Source organism: Panulirus ornatus, chromosome 15, assembly GCF_036320965.1.
Source record: "Panulirus ornatus isolate Po-2019 chromosome 15, ASM3632096v1, whole genome shotgun sequence".
Taxonomy (NCBI): domain Eukaryota; kingdom Metazoa; phylum Arthropoda; class Malacostraca; order Decapoda; family Palinuridae; genus Panulirus; species Panulirus ornatus.
Genome location: NC_092238.1, coordinates 32,735,965 through 32,756,902, shown reverse-complemented (window position 1 = coordinate 32,756,902; position 20,938 = coordinate 32,735,965). Strand labels below are relative to the sequence as shown.

Sequence of the window (20,938 nt, the reverse complement as noted above, 5' to 3'; positions counted from 1 at the left end):
AGTGCTCCATCGCTGGCAACCCTCTGTGTCAGTTGTTGCTACAGTTAACGGATGATTCCGTTTTCCTTTTCTTTTTTTATGAACAAAGAAAATTCTATTGTTTAGATCGAACTTTGTTATTCTGTCATCCCCTCGGAACACTTTTGTTGTTGTTGACATGGGCGACCGTGGCCTGCCTCCATAAGCAAGTCGGGTCCTGCTGGTGTAGGGTGATCCATGGCCCTGGGAGGCCTGACCCATCATGGCCCTGGGAAGCCTGACCTGTCATGGCCCTGGGAAGCCTGACCTGTCATGGCCCTAGGAAGGGTGACCCTTGGCCCTGGGAAACCTGACCCTTGGCCCTGGGAAACCTGACCCTTGGCCCTGGGAATGGCGACCCTTGGCCCTGGAAAGGGTGACCTGCCATGGCCTTGAGAAGCCTGACCCTTGGCCCTGGGAAGGGTGACCTATGGCTCTGAGAGGCCTAACCCATCATGGCCCTGGGAAGCCTGGCCCGTCATGGCCCTGGGAAGCCTAACCCATCATGGCCCTGGGAAGCCTGACCCATCATGGCCCTGGGAAGGCTGACCCATCATGGCCCTGGGAAGCCTGACCCATCATGGCCCTGGGAAGGCTGACCCATCATGGCCCTGGGAAGCCTGGCCCGTCATGGCCCTGGGAAGCCTGGCCCATCATGGCCCTGGGAAGCCTGGCCCGTCATGGCCCTGGGAAGGCTGACCCATCATGGCCCTGGGAAGCCTAACCCATCATGGCCCTGGGAAGCCTGGCCCATCATGGCCCTGGGAAGCCTGGCCCGTCATGGCCCTGGGAAGGCTGACCCATCATGGCCCTAGGAAGGGTGACCCATCATGGCCCTGGGAAGCCTGACCCATCATGGCCCTGAGAAGCCTGACCTGCCATGGCCCCTGGGAATGGCGACCCTTGGCCCTGGGAAAGGTGACCTATGGCCCTGGGAAGCCTGACCAGCCCTGGGAAGGATGACTGAAGGGGCGCACTATATAAACCACCATGAAAGGCTAAGTTGATTCTAAATAACTACACAACCGGAGAAAAGGAGAGAAAGAGAGATATATCACAGCCTACCCTTGACAGGCATTTGAAAAAGTATCAAGGAAAATGTATTGAATCTAAGACCCCTTTCAGTTAGGATGATGTAGAGTTGTTAAATCCGCTCGAACACCACAGACCACTCCAAAAACTACGTCAGGCCATCCACATAACCCTGGGCGACCGTTCCTCCTTCCACGAGAAATAAGAGACGCGTCTCGCCACAACTCCAGCATCATTTAAAAGAAGACTTGACAATGGGTTAAGGTCAGTCCCAGATGACCCCGACACACCCCTAGAAGAGGTGGTGATGTACCGAATGTGGCAGCTGAGAGGAGCAGTGTCACCCACCAGTCCAGACGTGCGGTGATCGCTACGCGAAAGCCTTACTAATCCAACCAACTCTCGTAAGTACTTGTAGGTAGATAAGTAGGTAGGTAAGTACGTACTCTGTCTCTCTCTCTCTCTCTCTCCTGGTAGATAGTAGGAAGCCATCGACCATGGATGTATCTACCAGTACCATCCGACAGCACTTCAGTGCCTGTCAAGTGTCATTCCCATTGTCCCAGTTAGCTGCCTTATCTACCCACCTCGTCTGCCTAAGCAGTCACTCCATAACTGTACAGATCGTATCATCTCACACGTAATACTCACCGACGAGACGTAACTGACACGTAACTCGTTTCCCTCGTGAGTGTGTCACTCCCCTGCGGTGATCACTACGCGCTAGGCTAGGCCCGCCGGCCCCCCCGGCCTCCAGGCAAACTGTCTCCGTCAATGGATGGAAGTATCTCTCTCTCTCTCTCTCTCTCTCTCTCTCTCTCTCTCTCTCTCTCTCTCTCTCTCTTGGCTTGTGCCCTTGTGGTATTTACAGGAATGGCCATCTTCTGTTGACGTCACTGCCTTGAAATACAGTAGGTATTACGTAAAGGTGATGACGTTACATAAAGGGAATGACGTATTACATAAAGGTGATGACGTTTAAATAAAGGGAATGACGTATTACATAAAGGTGATGACGTATTAAATAAAGGTAATGACGTATTACATAAAGGTGATGACGTTTACATAAAGGGAATGACGTATTACATAAAGGTGATGACGTATCAAATAAAGGTAATGACGTATTACATAAAGGTGATGACGTATCAAATAAAGGTAATGATGTATTACATAAAGGTGATGACGTATTACATAAAGGCGATGACGTATTACATAAAGGCGATGACGGATTACATAAAGGTGATGCCGTATTACGTAAAGGTGGTCACGTAATACATAAAGGTGATGACGTAATACATAAAGGTGATGACGTATTACATAAAGGTGATGCCGTATTACGTAAAGGTGGTGACGTAATACATAAAGGTGATGACGTATTACATAAAGGCGATGACGTATTACATAAAGATAATGGCGTATTACATAAAGGCGATGACGTAATACATAAAGGTGATGACGTATTACATAGAGGTGATGACGTATTACATAAAAGTGATGACGTATTACATAAAGGTGATGACGTATTACATAAAGATAATGACGTATTACATAAAGGCGATGACGTAATACATAAAGGTGATGACGTATTACATAAAGGGGATAACTACATCATCATACCTTAAAGTTGTAACGGCAACCAAAAAACATGAGAGATATGGAACCCGAAGGAAAAAAATATTATATATCACAAACTCGCCAGCACGAAACGTGAAACTGTCGCAACGAAATACCTTCAGAAAGTGAAAAGAAAACGTAGCAGTGATGTCTGCTGTGCTTTTCACAGCTGCGACATCTGCTGTGTGTTTACAGCTGCGACATCTGCTGTGTGTTCACAGCTGCGACATCTGCTGTGCTGTTCACAGCTGCGACATCTGCTGTGCTGTTCACAGCTGCGACATCTGCTGTGTGTTCACAGCTGCGACATCTGCTGTGCTGTTCACAGCTGTCACCCCGTGTCTAAAGCTGTTCCCTCGTCTACAGCATCTGCTGTGCTGTTCACAGCTGTCACCCCGTGTCTGAAGCTGTTCTCTCGTCTACAGCATCTGCTGTGCTGTTCACAGCTGTCACCCCGTGTCTGAAGCTGTTCTCTCGTCTACAGCATCTGCTGTGCTGTTCACAGCTGTCACCTCGTGTCTGAAGCTGTTCCCTCGTCTACAGCATCTGCTGTGCTGTTCACAGCTGTCACCCCGTGTCTGAAGCTGTTCCCTCGTCTACAGCATCTGCTGTGCTGTTCACAGCTGTCACCCCGTGTCTGAAGCTGTTCCCTCGTCTACAGCATCTGCTGTGCTGTTCACAGCTGTCACCCCGTGTCTGAAGCTGTTCCCTCGTCTACAGCATCTGCTGTGCTGTTCACAGCTGTCACCCCGTGTCTGAAGCTGTTCCCTCGTCTACAGCATCTGCTGTGCTGTTCACAGCTGTCACCCCGTGTCTGAAGCTGTTCCCTCGTCTACAGCATCTGCTGTGCTGTTCACAGCTCCTGGTGTGAAGCTGTTTCTCGTAACAATACTTCCATCTCGGCTGGATTAACTAGCAGTACCTTGACCTGGCGTAATGACATGTGACATCATCTTGAAATATGAGAACAGTTACCATAGATAACACTGATAACATAGATAGCACTGATAACATAGATAGCACTCATAACATAGCACTGATAACGTAGATAACATTGATAACATAGCACTGATACCATAGATAACACTGATAACATAGATAACACTGATAACATAGCACTGATAACGTAGATAACATTGATAACATAGCACTGATACCATAGATAACACTGATAACATAGATAACACTGATAACTTAGATAACACTGATACCGTAGATGACACTGATAACTTAGATAACACTGATACCGTAGATGACACTGATAACTTAGATAACACTGCTAACATAGATAACACTGATACCATTGATAACATAGATAACACTGCTAACATAGATAACACTGCTGGAATGATATGAAACAAAAATACCCAAATATCGTGACCTCTGACCTTTTCGTGGTTCATGGAAAGCCAGAGGCGCAGCCCAATTCTCCGTGTCTATCTGAGGTTAACTATCACACGGTGGTGTTGGTTTTTTCCCCCAAAGATGATGGGGAATTTTCCTCTCACACGAGCAGTATATTTCCATCTTTTTTCCCCCTCATGTTATTTATTTTATCCACCAGAGAAGCTTAGTGAATTAGATCATTGAGAAAACTTCCTTTTTTTTTTTTTCCATGTGATCGTCTTTTCCCACGTTGGCGAAGTAGCGCCAGGAACAGATGAGGGAAGGCCACATCCGCTCATATCTATTCTCTAGCTGTTGCGTGTAATGCACCGAAACCACAGCACCCGTCCACATCCAGGACCCACAGAGCTTTCCGTGGTTTACCCCCAGACGTGTCACATGCCCTGGTTCAGTCCATTGAGAGCACGTCGACCCCTACATACCACATAGCTTCAGTTCACTCTATCCCGTGCACGTCTTTCACCCTCCTGCATGTTCAGGCCTCGATCGCTCAAAATCTTTTTCACTCCATCCTTTCATCTCCAATTAGGTTTCCTCATTCTTCTTGTACAGTCTTGGATATAGTTGTTCGTAACACTGTCCCTGTGGACGGGTGTGGGCGATATACCCTGTACAGTGGGTGTGGGCGGCATACCCTGTGGAGTTGGGTGTGGGCGGCATACCCTGTGGAGTGGGGTGTGGGCGGTGTACCCTATACAGTGTGGGTGTGGGCGATATACTCTATACAGTGTGGGTGTAGGCGGTATACCCTGTACAGTGTGGGTCTGGGCGGTATACCCTGTACAGTGTGGGTGTGGGCGATATACCCTGTACGGTGGGTGTGGGTGGTAGGTGGAGCGCTCGCCACCTCAGCCAACCTGGTCATATTAATCACACCTTCGCCTGAGAGATCATGATCAACCGTTTAAGAATCATCATCCCATGTCTTCTAAGCCAGTAATCTCCCGTAATGTGATGCAACGCAATGCGTTTTCTTTTTAGCGACTTTTACCAACATGCCTGCAGTACAGATGACTAACCCCCCTTTCACCTCACCCTCACCTCTCCCTCCCTCCCCTTCGTCTGACCTGTGTTACAGGGTCGACCCAGCCTGACCCCGCCCGGAGGGTCACAGAAGGTGACGACGCCGCCTCATTCTCTCTGACCCGTATTGCAGGGTTGACCCAGCTTGACCCCCGGGGGTCACAGATGGTGTCCTCGGGGAGGAGGGGAGGGGAGGGCTAGGCTCTTGGAGGAAGGAGAGGAGTGTTTGGAGATAACGAAGGTTTGGTTCTAGAAAAACTATAGTTTGGAGGTTGGAGGAGACCAAGGAAGGTCTAGTTGGGGGTTGGAGATTGTTGTTGGAGGGGATACACTGTGTGTCGGAGATGCGTGAGGTGGGGCTGATGAAGAGAGAGAGAGAGAGAGAGAGAGAGAGAGAGAGAGAGAGAGAGAGAGAGAGAGAGAGAGAGAGAGAGAGAGGTTTACACTGTGTTGGAGATGCGTAAGGTGGGGCTGATGGAGAGAGAGAGAGAGAGAGAGAGAGAGAGAGAGAGAGAGAGAGAGAGAGAGAGAGAGAGAGAGAGAGAGGTTTACACTGTGTTGGAGATGCGTGAGGTGGGGCTGATGGAGAGAGAGAGAGAGAGAGAGAGAGAGAGAGAGAGAGAGAGAGAGAGAGAGAGAGAGAGGTTGAGAGAGGTTGTGCATTGGTTCCATTCTGATGTGTGTTGCAGTAGGTATCTTCGTTGCGATGGGGAAAGGGATGGAAACTGGAAAGGATCTGCAGGGGCACACCAAGAATGGTACCAGACCTGTCAGAGCTGAATGAGAGAAGTCCCAGTCTATCCATTTTGGAAGAAAGAAGATTAAGGGGTGTTGCGATCATTGCATACAGGGTTTTTTTTTCTCAATGGCCACAAGAACGTTCCAGCGATGTAGGTCTTTCAACAAGACATCGAGACTGGAAAAGTAGGCAGGAGAAGTGTTTCGAAGAGACGTGAAGAAAGAAAAGTTGCTTGAGGGGAGAGAGAGTTGCGGGAACAAGGACGTAAGACGAGTGCCACTGCAATCATTCAAAACCTCCACGACACAAGTGTGTAGGAGTTTTAGAAGTGGTGGGGTCGGGGAGTCTCCTCCCACTCAGGGGACAGTTTACTCCTCCGGTCGTCATTGCTCACCCAATTTTCACCCAGTGGCAGACGAACCAATCCCAATGGTGACACCAGACATCCCTAACTTTTATCTCATTTAGATCTGGGTGTAGATCAGGGTGTCGTGTGTAAGTTTGGGTCTCAAGTTGGCCACACGATCAAGTCTGGGAAACTTGTGTCGTCTTCCTTCCTCTCATGCCTCCTGACGCCCTCCACCATAACCAAGTTGGGATCAGATTACACAAACTTGATTTAGAAACTTTGGGTCATTTGAGTTATTCTTTTTTTTTCATATCTAATAGGAAAAAAAATAGATTCTTCTAATTCAATGATTTCCTGTTATGTTATCTGTAGCGGGGATTAGCGACCAAGGGGTCCCTCCCCGAGTACAACACTGGGTCTGTTATGGAGAATTTCTCCACCAAATATCCTGGTTGTGAGATCAGGACTTCCAGTTTGATGTTCGCCTGTGTGGCACACCTACCTGCCACACCTCCTCCTCACCTGTGTGGCACACCTACCTGCCACACCTCCTCCTCGCCTGTGTGACACACCTACCTGCCACACCTCCTCCTCGCCTGTGTGGCACACCTACCTGCCACAACTTCTCCTCACCTGTATGGCACACCTACCTGCCACATCTCCTCCTCACCTGTGTGGCACACCTACCTGCCACATCTCCTCCTCACCCGTGTGGCACACCTACCAGCCACACCTCCTCACCCGTGTGGCACACCTACCTGCCACATCTTCTCCTCACCTGTGTGGCACACCTACCTGCCACATCTCCTCCTCACCCGTGTGGCACACCTACCAGCCACACCTCCTCACCCGTGTGGCACACCTACCTGCCACATCTCCTCCTCACCCGTGTGGCACACCTACCTGCCACACCTCCTCCTCACCCGTGTGGCACACCTACCTGCCACATCTCCTCCTCACCCGTGTGGCACACCTACCTGCCACATCTTCTCCTCAGCCGTGTGGCACACCTACCTGCCACATCTCCTCCTCGCCTGTGTGGCACACCTACCTGCCACACCTCCTCCTCACCTGTGTGGCACACTAGGGTGATGCTGCTCTCACGCCTGATATCACACCTTCCCTGCTGGTGGTGAAATACACTCGTCGTAAATACGTAAGAAATATTTACGAGTGAATGACAGGAGAAGTTAGGTTCCAGCTGCTGATGCCTGTGTTGAGGCCAGCAATCCCCCCAGGGGCACGAGAGGCTAACCATTTACAGAGCATCACGAGAACTCTCTCAAAAAGGATGGCCAGGGTCGGTGAAGGTCTTGGACGTACGTATGTACGGGGCAGTGCAGCCCTTCAGTAACCCTGGGGTCTTGTGGTGGTCACTACAGACAGACGCTGGTCGCTGATTCCACACCCGCGCTGTCCTGAGTTCGAAGGACGCAGACGGTGCTGGAGTTGTGTCTCTGATGGCAAGGGTGTGGGGTCAGCTCTCCACTTGCGTAGGTTGACCAAGGCACTGTGTAGTGTGGGGAAAGGGATCGCTACACGTCCGTGCTGGACTCTGACGAAGGAGGAGCCTTCTGATCTAAAGCGAGTCCCTCTGGAGGGGTTACAGTAGCGTTGTAACTACACCTAGCCTCCCTCCAGTAGCTAGCTCTTATGGGCCATGCAGCTTCGTCGCTGGATTGGTTCCAGGTACAGCATCCATACTCCAGCTCGGGTCTGAGGTGTCGTGTGATAGGACCTTGCCTCGATATAGGGTTTGCAGTCTGTCTGGGTTCTGTGCTTGGTAAGGCGCAAGGTGCTGTTGGACTTGGCCCAGATCTTGTCACGTTGGGCATTCCACATCGGATCATCTGAAATGATGGCAACGAAGGTGGTCATTACATGTTCTTGTCCTTCTCTAAAGTCTACCCATCTGGCCGACGCTATAATGGCTGGAGTGGAGGAGGTTTATTCTTCTGTTTCTTGCATGATGCTGATTCCATCGCACTTTGATGCATCGAACTGCATGAGCCGTGTCTTGGGTCATTCTTATCTCCCTGTAGGTGATGCTGTCATCGCTGAAGAGGCGTATTTCTGAGCTTATTTCTTCGTTGGCGTCGTTCGTGTAGAACAGAAAGAGCAATGGACCTAACACGCTACCTTGTAGGTACTCCTAAGATGAACAAGGCGGACTTGCTGTCAGTGATTGATGTGTACGACGTGGTCACTGAGACCATAGTACATTAAACAGAAGGCGTCGGTGGGGCACAGAGTCAAAAGCCTCGCTGGAGTCTAGTGAGGAGGAGGTCATGCTTGGGGTGACTCGATCCAGACACTATGGCCAGTCACGATCCTGTTGTTCTCAACCCATATTGCAAATGGTTCGGGATGACTTACCTCACTTACCTCCATCAGGTAGCGCACGACGAGATGTCTCATGATTTCCCAGGTGATGGGTGTTAGAGAGATGGGTTTATGGTCACCAGGGTTGGCCTTGCCTCTTTTAACAGTGATGTAACCAAGTGCCTTGGTCGAGTTTTCTATCGTTGTGTGTTTTGATGTCTCGCAAGAACTCATTTTCTCTTGGCGATCGGCTCAGCTTCTGGTATCCACTGTATTGGTCAAGCTGGTTCGTATGGTCTCAATTCCTAATCATTATAGTCAGATAAACAAGTAGTAGACAAATCTGTGAGCAATTGAATAACTAACAATTTCAATAAAATGCCTAACAACTTTACTTTCATATAGTTACAGAAACGCTATACTGAAGGAACTTTTCATGCCTCTCTATTACAACTCCAATAACATGAAGGCAAATATATTCATCTTGGCTCTCTACTTATGTTTCTAACTCATGATTAGTCTATAAGGAAAAATTTATTTTACTATAGTGTGCCATAAAGGCGAGTAACATAGAAAACAGTTTCCATAATTGAGGAACATATTTTTCCGAGGATAAACTACAGTAAAACTGAATACCTCGCCCTTCTCAAAATGAATTGACTTTGATCCTCTCACGAGTCTCAGGCCTCTAGGAGTGTTTGAACAACTTAGACTGTAGTGATTCTCACATTTATCTTCATCACAGACCGTACGTATAGGTTTAGTGAGACCCCGTCATTCTAGTGAGCCATTTGAAATATAACTGTTAGATATTGAGGGCAGGGTTATTACTCATAATGAATAATTAACTTAAGACTTATGCTAATTCGCTTGTATATAAGGTCCATATATGCAGTGAGAGCCTGTATGGTCTTAGAATTACCTTGAGAACCAATTTTTTTCGATTCGTGGTTCTAACTTGATGGCTTCAGTGACCTTAGCATTTCTAAAATAGATATTAATATTATTCATTAATTTAAAGTGCGCTTTCTTGAATCTTACTAGAAATTTGAAATCTAGGGGGAAGTATAAAGTGCCTTCAATGGAGACGAAAAATGGTTGGGTGGACCAGGTACGTACATACATACATACAACCTCCCAGCATCACTCATATACTCACCCTCAACCCGTGTCTTGTATAATACAGTAAAACATGGACTTTCCTACTTATGAAAGAATTTTTTTTTACTTTCTTCCACTTTACGTACTGAGTTCATCTATTAAGTGAGAGCACCGTCTCTGTTCATAAAATCTTCTCAGAGCATCCAGCTCCCATTCATGCCTCAAACATGTAGGATTACAGCAAAGAATGGTCAGTATAGAGTAAAGTACTTGTGTAAATCGACTTGATGGAAGTCAATTTTTTTTCTTCTTTTTTACCTCTGTTGTTGCTTTATGTAACTCAACTTTTCTCTTAAGGAAGTCATTTTATTTTCTACCTCTGCTCTTGCTCTTATGTAAATCGACTCTACGAAAGTCATTTTTTTTTCTTTCACCTCTGTTTTTGCCTTATGTAAAACTTCAATTTAAACTTGCGTACATACGCCAGATGACCGAGTACACGATGGATTGATCACTTGATGTTTTGATATGTGTGAATGTTGAATATTTTACTTTTATATACAATAATATAGACCATCATCTGTTGTACTATTAAAAACGCCTGACATCTTCTAATGATCTAAGATTTAACATTTAGTATTTCCTCGTTATTTTTCACTCGGGATTCGAGTGTACGATGTTTGATTGCGGATTTTGTAAAGATTTTTAGATGCAGGCAAGTCTAAGATGTTATCATGTGATATATATATATATATATATATATATATATATATATATATATATATATATATGGAAAGGATCACAATTTTGCGCGTGGACTCATAGGAATATATATATATATATATATATATATATATATATATATATATATATATATATATATATATATATATATATATATATTTATTTATTTATATTTATTTTATTATACTTTGTCGCTGTCTCCCGCGTTTGCGAGGTAGCGCAAGGAAACAGACGAAAGAAATGGCCCAACCCCCCAACCCCCATACACATGTATATACATACGTCCACACACGCAAATATACATACCTACACAGCTTTCCATGGTTTACCCCAGACGCTTCACATGCCTTGATTCAATCCACTGACAGCACGTCAACCCCGGTATACCACATCGCTCCAATTCACTCTATTCCTTGCCCTCCTTTCACCCTCCTGCATGTTCAGGCCCCGATCACACAAAATCTTTTTCACTCCATCTTTCCACCTCCAGTTTGGTCTCCCTCTTCTCCTCGTTCCCTCCACCTCCGACACATATATCCTCTTGGTCAATCTTTCCTCACTCATCCTCTCCATGTGCCCAAACCACTTCAAAACACCCTCTTCCGCTCTCTCAACCACGCTCTTTTTATTTCCACACATCTCTCTTACCCTTACGTTACTCACTCGATCAAACCACCTCACACCACACATTGTCCTCAAACATCTCATTTCCAGCACATCCATCCTCCTGCGCACAACTCTATCCATAGCCCACGCCTCGCAACCATACAACATTGTTGGAACCACTATTCCTTCAAACATTATATATATATATATATATATATATATATATATATATATATATATATATATATATATATATATATCTTTTCTTTTAAACTATTCGCCATTTCCCGCGTTAGCGAGGTAGCGTTAAGAACAGAGGACTGGGCCTTTTTTGGAATATCCTCACCTGGCCCCCTCTGTTCCTTCTTTTGGAAAAAAAAAAAAAAAAAAAAAATATATATATATATATATATATATATATATATATATATATATATATATATATATACCAGAAGTTATATGCACGTTGAGTATTGGATTTATTTACTCTCGATCAGCTGACTGGTACCGGAGCAGATTACTCAGACAGGAAGCTATGCCACAATATATATATATATATATTTTCATTCAAGGATCCTGACAGGTGACATCTGGTAACTAACCACTGTCGTTGCTATCATATAAGTATTTTCAATTAGGTCGCCTACATAGTGTAGGCGTATTTTGCTTGTTGTACTGCAGTCCTCCTGGTTTTCGGTGAAATTCCGAGGATATCAGTGGAATTTTTAGTTTTTCGGTGTTTAGGGGGTAGACTCTGTGAAGTATTTACATGTTTTGGGGAGGGTATGAAATATCTTGTTCTTTATATATGCTAAATCTATTAATGGCAGTAACTGATTGCTGTGATCTATTATAATGGTAGATATGGTGAAACATTACTTATTTTATTTTTATGATGTATATTACATATAATCTGAAAACTTATATTTCACCCTCATTCCGCCATAGATCCCACTCCATTACTGAAAGAGTCACATAAACTTTGAATAAATAAAGCACATACTTGACTTAACATAACAGTAATATTTGATCCTCTTTAAGATAGAAAAAAGTCATTTGACTGGAATATGCGAATACAGATGTCTTTGTACAGTATAAATTCGTGTATTAATAGTAAAGAAAACGTAAGGTACTAGAAGGTATTTATGTACCTATTCCAGTCAAATGACTTTTTTCTGTTTTGAAGAAGATCAAACATAACTATTATGTTAAGGTACGTCAAGTATGTGCTTTCTTTATTCAAAATTTATATGACTGTTTCAGTAATGGAGTGAGAGCCATGGCGGAATAGGGGTGAAATATGTTTTTTTATCATTAATATACTTACACAAAGGAGCTTTGGTTCAATTAACAAGAACTACACGGTTTCTAGTCGTTTTAATCATTTTTCCTTATGACCCTCGTGGAAAAATTATAGCATTTACCCTAAAAGAAATAAATTTCCTCTGATTAGTACGCCATCTTAGCAATAGATGGCGCTGTAGTCGACTACAGGGAATCGCTTTGAAAATACGGCACGGTCATGGCAGTTGACCTTCTGAACTAGATAAGCAAGCCGAGCCATAACAAAGGTGAGCAGCAAAAGCAGTGAGACATGATTCAGTGTCGCCCTTTGCCCCAAACTTTATTAAAATGGAATCGAGACTTTGTGAGGCAGACATGGCGGCCACTGGCTCAGCAGACCTCGCTGGCCGCCGGTGACGCCCCAGACCAAAATGATCAGGACTTGATTGACGAGAAGAGAAATAGATCCGGGCTCAAGCCTCGCCACTATATGAAGTATCACAACAAGGTTAGTGGGATGCATTTAACTCACAAGGTATTTAGAGGGGGTTACAACAGGTTATTAGTGAGGTTAGGGAGTTAGTCATATAGTCAAGTTCTACAGGAAGGCTGACATCAGCCGGGTCATATCTACGTTATATTTTGAACTTAAAAACTTTTATAATCATTTTTGAATAGTTTAATACATCAAGGGAGAGATTGGGCACGAGTCTGAAGGGTAGTTTAGGATTATCATTGTCCTGAATTGTTTGTTTCACAATTGTCTTGTGGGGTGACTGTCCCCTGGGATGTATGCAGTACTTTTAACTTACTTGCATTAACTAAAATTTAGATTATCTTTATATAATTTACCTCCTGCAGAAGTTATGAGATTTTTGTTTCATGCTCACCCAAAGATCTTTGTTGGGACATAAAGTTTGCATTACCTATATATATATATATATATATATATATACCCTTTGTTAAAGAATTTCTGATATATGCAGTTGCTAGATCAATTTTGTAAGAAGCACTCTGACACGTATCATTTAGCCAGGAAATACCATTGGAAAAACATATCACTCGCCATATTTTTATGGGGCTTAAACTTTAAAATTATATATATATATATATATATATATATATATATATATATATATATATATATATATATTGCAAGATGTCACAGTGGTCTGTGTGATTTAATATATGCTGATAACCACAAGGAAATGAAACACGTTAAGTTCTTAAGTGCTCTTTCATGTAATGATCACATTGTCAGGGGAGAAAAAAAAGAATAAGATAGATGTAGAACAGTCAGTTGATATACAAGGAAGAGATGTAGCAAAGGCACCTTTAGTAAACAAGCTTGTTTACCAAATGGCATCATAGGTACATCTTTTGTATATCATCTGACTGTTCTACATCTTCTATCTCATTCTTGCATCTCCCCTGACAATGTGATCATTACATGAAAGTGCACCTGGACTCTCATTATCTCAACATCAGTGACTGACAGTAACTCCTGTAACAGGTGATTTCCTATTTGTAAATCATCCTCCATACAGTTTGATCCTGCATCTTAATGGATTTTATTTTTTTCTATTCCTTCAGTAATCAGATTACATTCTCTTTTTCTCTCTCTCCTTTACTCCATATACTTCCTTCCTTACCATGTCTTTGGTTCTATTCTGAATGACTCATATCTTCCAAGGCTTCAAGACGTTTTTTGGCATTTCCAACCTAGGCCTTTAGCTAGTAATTACTCTCAAGTTATAAACTATCATCAAAACATCACTTGCCTTTGGGTTAGCTATATTTTGTATACAACTAGTACATCTGGTCATCACCTCTCACCGAGCAGTTATAGAACTTTGTCTTTGTTTTTGTTTATATTTTCACACTACAGTGGATGTTGGGTATGATGCCCTGGTTTTGTCGTTAAAAGTATATCTGGAGGGGCATGTTGATTTGGAACAGAGTGAATTAAAGCAATATGGTATGCAAGGGGAGACAATGTCATTGGACCATACTAGGGCATATGAAGCCCTCAGGGCATCCATGGAAAACCTGTGGGGCCAGGTTGTGGATAGGGAACTATGGTTTCATTGCGTTTCACATAGTAGCTAGAAAGTGTATGTGAGTGAATTAGGTCTGTTCCTGGCATTACCTCACTAATGCAAGAAATGGGGAACTGATAAAAGAAATTAGACATTTTTAACCACCATAATGCATATTAATGGAACTCTTTTCTTGTCTTTTCAGCCTCAACTTTTAACAGATGATGAGGAACAAGTTCTTTCCTTGTCCTCTCAGCGTAAGCTTTATGGGGAGTATGGTGCTGCTAGTGGCATCAGTATTTCCAAGTTATGGCCGAGTAAGGAAGAATTGCGTTTGAATAAGGAATGGGAGAGTATTGCATACCCACATTCCATACACCAGATGATTGAGTTGGAGAGGAAAAAAAAGCAAGAGGAAGAACTCAGATTGAAAGAAAGGTGAGGGAAATGTAGATGTATGTGATCGAATAATTTTATCATATAATGGGTGTCTGATGAACTCTTCAAAATTTAATGTAAGAAAAGAAAATTCTTATGGTAAATTTTGAAGAGTGAAATCCATATTTCTTTATAGGTTGTGAACTCAGTTACTGTAAAAAGATTCTCATTTTAAAACTATGAATTTAATGATACTGACAAAAAAAAAGATAAAACTTGAAAATGTAAAGTGTCAGTGAAACAGCAGTGCACTCTTAAATAATTATTTTTGTATCATTGTGCCAAATCACTTAACTGGCCAAAAACAGATAACTCATGAATGTTTGAAATATATGATGAAGCCTTCATGGGTCTTCTACCCCGACCCCCACAGCCTAGGATGAGCCCAGGCTGCTGGGTTGAGTCAGGCAATTCACGCAATGCTCACCAGATTCCAGCCACCTGAGCACTTGTAATTTATCATGCAAGGGGAGGCTTTTCCTTGGCTCTTTAGATACACAAGCAGCACTAGAACTTACAGGCCATTTTTCCAAACATTATAGGTAAAAATTAGTGACAGTGATATTGAAGAATTGGCAAGTCAGCAAAAATGTATGCACAATGTAAGCATGACAAAATCTGTTCTGTACTAACAGAAAAAAGTGCTTGGTGCTGATTAGTTGTGAGCATATCTTTGTACAGCACTTTGATTAGCTGAATGAGGATTAACAAAGAGAGCTATCTATCTATCTAGCTATCTAGCTATCAATCTATCTATCTATGTATCTCTGATGCCTGTTCCCTTCTGGAACTCCCTTATGGGGGTGGCCTCAGCAGTGGAGTCTCCATAACTAGTGAATTTCAGTGCTGCTTCTTAGCCTTTAGTGCCTCACCCTTAACAGGCCACTGGTAGAGGGCGAGTCTAGTGCAGTGTTTGCAGAGGCTCCTATAAAGAGAGCTGTTAGGGGAAACCATGGAAAGGTCCGTTAGGCCTGGTTGTGGACACGAGGCTCAGAGACTGTGGTTTTGGTGCATTTTAAATAATGGCTAGAGAATGATTGTGAATGAATCAGACCATTTTTCACATGTTTTTGGTGCCACCTTGTTGATGCGGGAAACAGTGAACGTGTGAAGTTTGCTTTGCTGAAATTGTCTTTTTTCCACGTAAGAACAAGTCATAATTTGGTACACATTTTTAGATGATTTTTTATGTCATCTAGAAATTTTACTAATATCTTAGAATATTAGGTAGTTTGATCAAGTAAGACATTTTTAGATGAATTTTCGTGATCTTGAATTTGAACATTTTACTAATATCTTAGAATATTAGGTAGTTTGATCAAGTAAGAGAGATGTGTGGTAATAAAAAGAGTGTGGTTGAGAGAGCAGAAGAGGGTGTTGAAATGGTTTTGACATATGGAGAGAATGAGTGAGGAAAGGTTAACAAAGAGGATATATTTGTCAGAGGTAGAGGGAACAAGGAGAAGCAGAAGGCCAAATTGGAGGTAGAAGGATAGAGTGAAAAAGATTTTGAGTGATCGGGGCCTGAACATACAGGAGGGTGAGAGGCATGCAAGGAATAGATTGAATTGAAACAGTGTGGTATACTGGTGTCCACAAGCTGTCAATGGACTGAACCAGGGCATGTGAAATGTCTGGGGTAAACCATGGAAAGGTCTGTGGGGTCTGGATGTGGGTAAGGAGCTGTGGTTTCGGTGCATTACACACGACAGCTAGAGAGTGAACGAATGTGATCTTTTATTATCTTTTTCTGATGCTACCTTGCTGATGCAGGGGGTGGTGATGCTGTTTCCCATAGGGCAGGGTGGCGCTGGGAAAATGAAGGCAAGCAAGTATGAATATGCATATATGTATATGTCTGTGTGCGTATGTGATATGTATGTATATGTGCATGTATGTGCATTTATGTACATGTATATTATCCCTGGGGATGGGGAGAAAGAATACTTCCCTCGTATTCCCTGCGTGTCGTAGAAGGCGACTATAAGGGGAGGGAGCAAGAGGCTGGAAATCCTCCCCTCCCGTTTTACTTTTAAAAAAAAGGGGGGGGGGGGAAGAGAGAAGGGGGCCAAGTGAGGATATTCCCTCTAAGGCTCAGTCCGCTATTCTTAACACTACCTCTCTAACATGGGAAATGGCAAATATGTATGGAAAAAGAATATGTATATATTTATTTATATATGTGTGTGTGTGTGTGTGTGTGTGTGTGTGTGTGTGTATGAGTGGATGGGTCATTCTTCGTCTGTTTCCTGGTGCTACCTCGCTGACACGGAAAACGACAATCAAGTATAATGAAAATGAATAAATAATATAACCAGGAGTGATTTACATGTATAGAGGTGTAACTATGCCTCTTAAATTAGTTTTTATCCCCCCTTCCAGGTAAAAAAGGTGGGCACATATCAGTATTTTCAAAAAATCACTTTTTAACCATTTTTATGAAAAAATATTTTAATGTGAAAATCAAGAAATTAAAATGCCAAGATGTAGAAAATGCATTATGTTGGTCTTTTAATATAAAAAGTTGAAAATACTATGACTCACTTTTGTACACTTATTAAGACATCTTAACTCCTTAAGTAGAAGTGCCATGCCCCCATCTTAGCTCTCCCTTTCACACTAATCTCAGACTCACCCTTTGTACATTCCTTGACTCTCTCTCTCTCTCTCTCTCTCTCTCTCTCTCTCTCTCTCTCTCTCTCTCTCTCTCTCTCTCCATAAAAGTGCCATTTCCCCCATCTTAGCTCTCACTCTCACTCTAATATCAGACTCACCCTTTGTACATTTCTTGGACCCCCCCCCCCCCCTCTCTCTCTCTCTCTCTCTCTCTCTCTCTCTCTCTCTCTCTCTCTCTCTCTCTCTCTCTCCATATAGAAAACTCATTTATCTTCTCAAAAAGATAACTACTAATCAAATCCATTGCAGGCAAGAGGACCTAGTCAATAAGATGGCCAAGTTGGAAGGTTGGAAGAAGGTAGTCAGGGACCGGATTGCCAAAAAGGAGAAAGAGGCACAGGACGCTAAGGTAATTTTTCCCCATTGTATCACCTTTAACATTTATTGCTTTTGATGAATGTGTATTCTGTAATTCTGAGGATCACATTTTTTTTCTCTTTGATATAATGTAATTAGTTTTTATGTACTTGATAGTGCAAAAGTGCTGTATCCATTTAAGGAGCTTGAGGCTTCAGGTGTAAGTGGCACACCTGCAACCACTTCCAAGATATCTTGATTCATATGGCTAAATGGAATCCAAGAGGAATGAATTAAGAATGCAAGCAGATGGAAGTTGTGAATGTTAATCAAAAGAAATATTTAAGTATGTTAGGTTTTTGCAAGGCAGGTTAAATAGAAATGGTCAAGAGTTAAGTGAACAAGTTAAAGACTAGTATTGCAAGCTTTGCAGATAATGGTAAAGGAATTTTGGTGAAATATGAGCATTTTGACAAGATTGTTGGTTACAAATATGCGAGCTTATTTATTAGGAACAAAATTAAAGTTTGACATACATGAGGATGATTTAGATTTCCATTCATCTCTTCATTTATCTATTATTATTATTACTTCATTCCCTGTTTAATGGGGTGAATCAGTAAATACATCATCAGCATTGCTAATGCCCATCCTCAACCTGTACCTTGTGAGTTAAAGAGAAACATGGGACTTCCACGCTCATAAAAGTGGTGTATTTTTTAACTTTGCAGACTAATTTGTCATTTAAGAAAATTTTTTTTTGTCTGTGCTTATTCCAACATCAACACATCTGTTGCATGCCTCGAGGACCTTGAGTTCCCAAACTAGATGTCTCAAGGTCTGTCTTCCAACTTTTCTTTTGTTTTGCCCATAGCTCTCCTGATTTTACAAATTTTGCATTTTTGTACAACTGTGTAAACTTCTGTCATAAGGGGACTTCAGCATTCTTCATTGGGAATGGTTAGATTCCTCCAATATAGTTTGTGAGGGATTGAAGCCCCTGCATTTTCCTTTCTCAGTGATCTAGAACAAATAATCTCTCAACCCACCATATTCCTTACCCCCATGACCACTCAAGAGTCCCAGTATTCTGGATCTGTTTTTGACCTCTAATGCTGTGCACTATAACTACACAGTCTTGCCCGCAATTGGTTCATCTAACCACACTCATAAATGTACCTACTTTGATGGCATGTTATTCAGCAGCCCTATGTAACTGTAAGTATAGGCACTCAGCAAATCTGACTAAAATGAGTACCAAAATTCTATTCAGACATTCCTTGCATAAATTACTGTCTTCTTCCAATCCATGGCTCAACTGTTCCATTCTGAGGTCATTCGGGCAAGTGATCAGGCACATAGGGCTTATGGAAAACTCTCCCTTCCTCCGTCTCCCATTCAACATTCATCACTGGGGTTTGCATTAGCATAAATCAGTTTTTCTGAATATCTGTTTTTCATGAGTAGATATTTCCATTGATATGTATTCAGATGATGCAGAGATCTATCTGGGGAAATGTTTTTCATTTATGTTTGTCTAATTTATTTGTATCATGTAGAATGAGTGACTCCATCGACAAAAAGTATATTTGCCAGAAAAAATTAAGGAAAAGGCTATAATTATTCCATGAATACTGGACACCGTTTCCAACTCCTGGCATCTCTGGAGGACCTGTGATGATAAGCTATTTGTTTGTTTATTTTCTTTCTTTTTCCAGTCTTAGTATGAGCTCAAATTTTTTTTCTTTTAATACACAAATATATATTTCACTCTTCAATATCACATGGACAGCCAGTGCCAGCTAGTCACTCATGTCTGTTTTTGTTTTCTTCTGTGCAGCAGCTGGATTGTTAGTTTTAGAGCATTCATTGTCTTCTGTTTCTCTTTTCTCTCTTTTTGTTCTTCACCTTTTAGCTCACTGAGTTCATCAGGCTCTTTTGCATCCAGGATATCATCAGTGTTTATGGTATTATGTTCTGGACTTTGAATGGATCAGCTTTATTCTTTTACATATTATAGACTTACTCCCTCTCCTCTTATACAGTTGAACAGTTATTGCTTTCATCCAGTCACCTAGCACCTGACCACTTTCCTGTGTTTTTAACAGGTTTTCCAAAGCAGATATTAACATTCTTTTAACATGATCCATCACTATCTTACCATGAACCATGCAAACTGTCCTAAGTGGATTTATTCCTCTACACATCTTAGACTTACTTTTACTCTTGTTCCTTTTATACAATGGATCAGTTACTGTTTTAATCCATTCATCCAGCATCTTACGACTTTCCTATGCTTTTAACATGTTTTCCAAAGCAGTTTTAACTCTGCTTTACTATATCTCACACACTACATCATTTGCACTTCCAAACTTTCCATTCTTTTAAGAGATATAATCCGTTTGTTACTTCCGTTACACACATTTATGTCACCGTCATCTCCAGTCAGAGCTTTGATATATCCATTCCATCCTTTTTAACAAAGAATGAAGTTTGCAAGAGATAGCAGTGTCATGAACAAGCTGTATCCCAGAGATAAACTGTTGCAACAGGTTTGTCAGGCAAAGAGAGTAGATCTAAAAACTGAAAGTCACTTAGTATGAAATTATTTTATGGATTAATTAAGGAAAAATCTTAATCATTAATAGACAATTTTTTACAGGCCAAGAAAGAACGGCTTATTGAAGAAGTACGACAGATCTTTGGTTTTCGCATTGATCCAAGAGATGACCGCTTTAAGGATGCCTTGTTGCAAAAGGAACGAGAAGAAAAGAAGGCATCAAAAGCAGCTAAAAAGTTAGCAAGACAGCAACGTATGATAGAGAGATTAAAGACTCAAGTAGTTGAAGAAAGCCCTGTTGAGAAAGCCTCTGCCAGTGGCTCTGGTTATGACGAGAAAAATGACCCACCCAATACATTGTCAGGCTCATCAGTAGTGTGAACTAAGATACCATCTTCTAGTCACTCCACTTGTAGACACAAAACCACTCAATATACTTTGTCATTGTAGCGACCTATTAAAAGGAAAAACTTTTCTTCTATCATTTTATGCTGTGGCATTGATCACCTAGCTACTTTTTCAAATTTTCAGGTTGCTGCAGTCATGTGTAGAGGAAAGACTGGAAAGCATACTTTCTGTACAGCAGTGAAAGCAAACATTAGATATGAACTAATTTTCTAGGTAGCAGTGGAAGCGAAATCTACATATGAGGTCTGTTTTGGTCTTGCAGAATTTCATGGTTAAATCAG

At 42.3% G+C, this 20,938-nt stretch overlaps 1 protein-coding gene across 3 annotated transcripts in view; it reads left to right on the top strand.

Annotated features, from left to right (window-relative positions):
- The window catches only part of CRIF (growth arrest and DNA damage-inducible proteins-interacting protein CRIF), a 202,242-nt gene extending 181,518 nt beyond the window's left edge, over positions 1-20,724 (top strand). For 2 of the 3 annotated variants that reach the window (XM_071670745.1, XM_071670747.1), the window contains 3 exons: positions 14,484-14,716; positions 17,642-17,741; positions 20,352-20,724. In XM_071670745.1, coding sequence (XP_071526846.1) covers positions 14,484-14,716; positions 17,642-17,741; positions 20,352-20,630 — 612 coding nt within the window. In that variant the 3' untranslated portion in view covers positions 20,631-20,724. Of the gene's footprint in view, positions 1-12,425; positions 12,748-14,483; positions 14,717-17,641; positions 17,742-20,351 lie in introns of those variants that run through there. The other variant, XM_071670744.1, reaches the window with a different exon arrangement.
- Positions 20,725-20,938: the final 214 nt, after the last annotated feature.